The 4,444-nt window shown below is 48.3% G+C and overlaps 1 protein-coding gene across 1 annotated transcript; it reads left to right on the top strand.

Moving 5' to 3' along the window:
• The first annotated feature begins 467 nt into the window (after nt 1-467).
• On the top strand, nt 468-2,568 carry LOC146189125 (uncharacterized). Its single transcript, XM_084603216.1, has 3 exons — nt 468-517; nt 1,362-1,968; nt 2,437-2,568. Exons 1-2 carry the CDS (start codon nt 512-514, stop codon nt 1,953-1,955), a joined length of 600 nt encoding a protein of 199 aa, XP_084459342.1. The 5' UTR covers nt 468-511; the 3' UTR covers nt 1,956-1,968; nt 2,437-2,568.
• Nucleotides 2,569-4,444: the final 1,876 nt, after the last annotated feature.

Here is a 4,444-nt window from a genome sequence, read left to right as displayed (position 1 = left end):
CGCGAAAAGCGAGCTCGCACGCCTTCGCATGAGAAATCGATGCTGGATGGTGGAGGAGGTTGGTCCGCGGCGAGATGGCAGAGATGACCACGCCTTGCGGCGACCTTCTCGAAGTGGTCCGCGCCGGTCAGTCCCTGAGCTGAGCTTCCGTGAGAGAGGGAGCCAAAAAAAAATAATAATATAGGAGAGTGAGAGTGGAAGTAAAGTCTTTCGGACAGATGTACACGCGTATGCCGGCTGGTAAGCAAAGATGAAAACGAAAAGATTCCTCTCGCTTGGCTAGCCTCTTCCGCTCGCCCATCCGCTCCTGTTGGATGCAGTGCACACGCTCCCTTTCACACTCGAGACTCCTGGTTTTCTCCTCCTTGTTGTCCTCCTCGCAGGCTTTGACACGCTGCCCGGTTCGACGTACCACCGTCCGCTGAGTCTGCGGGGAGGTATATAAAGCCGTAGCGGCCGTTTGAAAGCTCTGTCTTTTCTTCTCTCTAGGAAACAGCCCTCCAGTAGCAAAATGCTGGTAAGTAGCCACTGGTACAAAGTGAAAACTCAACTCACAGGTGCTGGTTACAGCAAACGCTGCCTAGTGAACGGTAGAATATATGTTTACCCAGGTCACGCTACACATTACCTAGTCCAAAACAATAGTGTCAGAAGAAAGTAATATTTCGCTTCAGAGAAACGGAACATGTATTGGCATTTGGGTATAGAGCGCTGAGGACCGGGAGGCTGCGGAAAGGTAGAGCTTCTTTTTCCACGTAAGGGCGTAAATTTCAAGCGTTATTTCGCAGGTGAGTGGCGTGTAAACGTTTCTATGGGTTATGATAACTGCAGTGGATACTATTTCCACTCTGCAAATCGTAACTTTCATCGTTTCTTAGCTAATTGCGTTGCCTAATAATTGCTGTAAGAAACCGCCCTCATAGTGTTAAGCTGCTGATTTTAAAACATTCAATACCCCGCAGTTCCCTTTGTATATATTTCCACTGAAGCGATGCTAACTAGACTACACTCGTAATCAGGTTCCACATACGCGTTAAAAAAGTTCCAGTTATAAGCGGAACTGACGCATATAAAGTGGAAGTTTCACTTATAACTGGAACTTTTTTAACGAGTATGTGGACCCAGATTAAGCATGTAGCATTGTTTGTTGTTCTCCGCGTCCACAAGTTCACTGAAGCTATGCGGTTATGCTGGCTCGTTAGCTGCGGCTCTCAATGCCCTCCTTGTCCAACTCTCGACATCTTCCCGAGCTGAAGCAATGGAGTTTCGTTCAAAGCTTAGGCGAAACTTTGTGCGAGTTCTAGTAATTGTTTACTAAATAGATAACAAAGTGCTCTGTTATTTCGATGCTATCCGTACAGTCTGTTGCCGCCTTCCTCGGTCTTGTCGCTGTTGCCTCTGCCGGCTACCTCGGTGGCGGTGGAGTTGCTCTCGGATATGGAGGCGGCCTCGGTTACGGAGTCGGACTCGGCTATGGAGCTGGACTCGGCTACGGAGCCGGACTCGGCTATGGAGCCGGGCTCGGCTTCGGCGGAGTCGCCGTTGCCGCCCCAGCCGTCGCTGCCGCCCCTGTCGCCGTCGCTGCTGCTCCGACTGTAGCCGTCGCTGCTGCTCCTGCCGTCGCCGTCCCTGCTCCTCCTGCCGCCCTCGTGCCCGCCGGTCCCGCCGCTCCCGCCGCTACGATCGCCACCAGCCGCGTCGCCACTGTGCATCACACTTCTCCAGGATTCGCCAGCGTGAGGCATGCCCCCGCCCCTGTTGCCGCCGGCGGTCTCGCTGGGTACGCTCTTGGAGGAGGAGGCTTCGGTGGTAGAGGCTTCGGAGGAGCTTATGGAGTTGGAGGCCACCGACTCAACTACGGCATTGCCAACGGAGGCTACGGACTGGGATACGGAGTTGGAGCCGCTGTCGCCGTCGGCGGACACGCCGGATATGGATTCGGCAAGGGATGGTAAAGAAAAAAATTAGGTAGGCTTCCACTGCACGGTTCTACAGCCCTTGTTATTGCACGCGTGTACTTAAAGATATTTCAGCCCGGCTGAGGTCCAAGAATGAGACAGCTGGTTCCGAAAGCATTGCCCATACTTATTAAGAAATATAAAATTGCTCCAATTTCATTTTTTCCTTACTATTATCGCTCTGCCTATCAGTTGGAAGCTTGTCGACGGATAATAGAACTTTGCTTGCTTGAGCTTACTCGCACCTGTCATATGATTTTTTGGCGTTTTCCATGCAAAGCACTGATGAACGTGCCAGCAGTTTAAAAGCTTAGTAAAATTCAGAATGCGAACATCACTCGCTATCCCTATAAACTTGCTTCATAGTTTTGTTTCTCACCTTCAGTATTCCTTACCAGAAACGACGCAGAAGAAATGTATCATGTCCCATGGGTAAATTTGCCTCAAAACTGACAAGTTTCCTTTCACTTCATTTCAGGTACAAAGTAACGACGACAAAGCCAATATACATCACGAGTGACTGCAAGGAATGGAGGCCCGGTCGGCGGATGCCTGAGGTCTGGAGTCGAGTCAAAAAAATAAATTATTTCACGTGTTCTGCCTGGTGCATAAACGATTTTGCTCTGTGATTTTTGCGCGCGCGCACTGGGGTGCCCCAGCCCCCTTCTCCTGCGCATATAGGTCTACGGGCCTAATGGCAAAGGATGGTCTTAGACTACATACACTGCCCGCCTGTCTAGTGCAGAATTACTCTTAAAGAAAAAGAAAACACAAAACAGCGTAACTGAAAACTTGTAAGGCTGTAGTTACATACTGCAACAAAAGCTACATGCAATGGTCATCGCACTGGTTAAGCTACCGCAGTCTTCTAAAACCTGAATACAAAATATCCACGGTAAAACCATCAAAAACATCTAAAAATCTCTTTTTTTACTGCAACTGCGAACTACAGAAGCGCCAGATGTCTCTCTTCAAGTGGACATTCCAAAGCAATATACCCGTAGGTTTAGTTCTGGTTAGATTGTTTAGAATCTCAAAGCAACTAAAAGGCTTTGACGGACGCCGTAGAGGTCGGTCCAGTAATTTCTACCGCCCAAGATTTTTTAACGTGCGTTGCTATGAAGCAGTACCCTTGGGCTTTGTGTTTCGTCTCCACCGAAACACGGCCGCCGAGGTCGCAACAAGGGTGTAGAAAAAAAAATAAAAATACAAAAAACATGTTTAACGCACTGGTTACAAATTTAACTAAACTATCCAGCTTCACGTCCTCTAACACTATGAACACGCGAACGGTATGCGCCCAAGTATGTATGCAAAAATTTAACATATATGGTATGAGAGTCCTACGCTCCCTTTGGTACAGCGTTTCGCGTACGAGGTACGATGTGCGCATGTACAGGCTGGGCACAAGTTCCCAAACCACAGGGTGTGCCTTCCAGCGCTGCTCGGAACGTACGGTGTCATTAAAGCTACCGAGGCTTTAAGAGCAGAGAACGATGTTTCCCCTGCACCCTACAAAAGTTTATGTCTCTCGGGTGGATGTCACAACTTTCGGACTAAACTGCTTGAAAGTAGACCCTGTTTCATGGGAGCTTTTGACTAACACTGTACATGCGGATATTTGTCAGCATACTCTTATAGGAACATTAATGCTCCTTTTTTTTTATATTTTAGAACGTGAGAAGAGATTCGTAAGCTTCTTTAAAGAACAGTACGTTTGTAACGCCCCATTTAAACAAATAACTGCCTGAAAAACCCGTACACATGCGGCCCTACAACCCACTGTTATAACTTCGCAGAATGTGGCAGTTGCTTAGAGTGAAGTGTTTCCAGCTAGAAAAGGCGGGAGTGGTGTGTAAGAGTGCGGCAACTTTTTCAGCCGCCGCAGAAAGGAGGTGGATTTCTGTGCGAGTGATTTGTTTGGATGCATGCGCCGTTTGCGTCGGTTGTTATAAAGTAGTATTTCCGCTCTAAAGTGCTAGTTGAAAAGGCTAGCACTCGCGCGGGCCTAATAGAGCCATTAGAACGAAGTAGACCAGACCCAAGAGCGAGCAGTATCATCGCAGTGTGCCCTCCGTGGACCTCTGGTCATGGCGGACGCGGTATCTGACAAGGAGGATGAACACCAGAGGGACTTGCTTGTTTTGCTGAGGGAGGGGGGGGGGGGGGGGGGGAAGAGTTGTTTATTCGCCCGTACCTGCTTGGCGCTGGTCATGGTTGGCGTGTCTCTGTACAACGCAACACTGTAATTTGGAGAAATTCTGGGTAAATCATTATTCGCTCAGAACCGAAGAACACCAGTTAAACCGCTGTTACAGACTTGACTGATTCCCATGTTGTGAGAATGCCGATTCTTAAACCAAGTCTTCTGTTGTAGAAACTTGCTCTCTTTTTTTCGACGGTGATGTTTTGCCGTAATTTTATAGTTTTATAATCATTTATAACAAATACCGGAAAGGCACCCGTTCATATATTATGCCTTTTTT

This window comes from Amblyomma maculatum, chromosome 5 (genome assembly GCF_055883805.1).
Source record: "Amblyomma maculatum isolate TAMU_Amacu chromosome 5, ASM5588380v1, whole genome shotgun sequence".
NCBI lineage: Eukaryota > Metazoa > Arthropoda > Arachnida > Ixodida > Ixodidae > Amblyomma > Amblyomma maculatum.
This window is presented reverse-complemented; position numbering and strand designations above follow the sequence as displayed.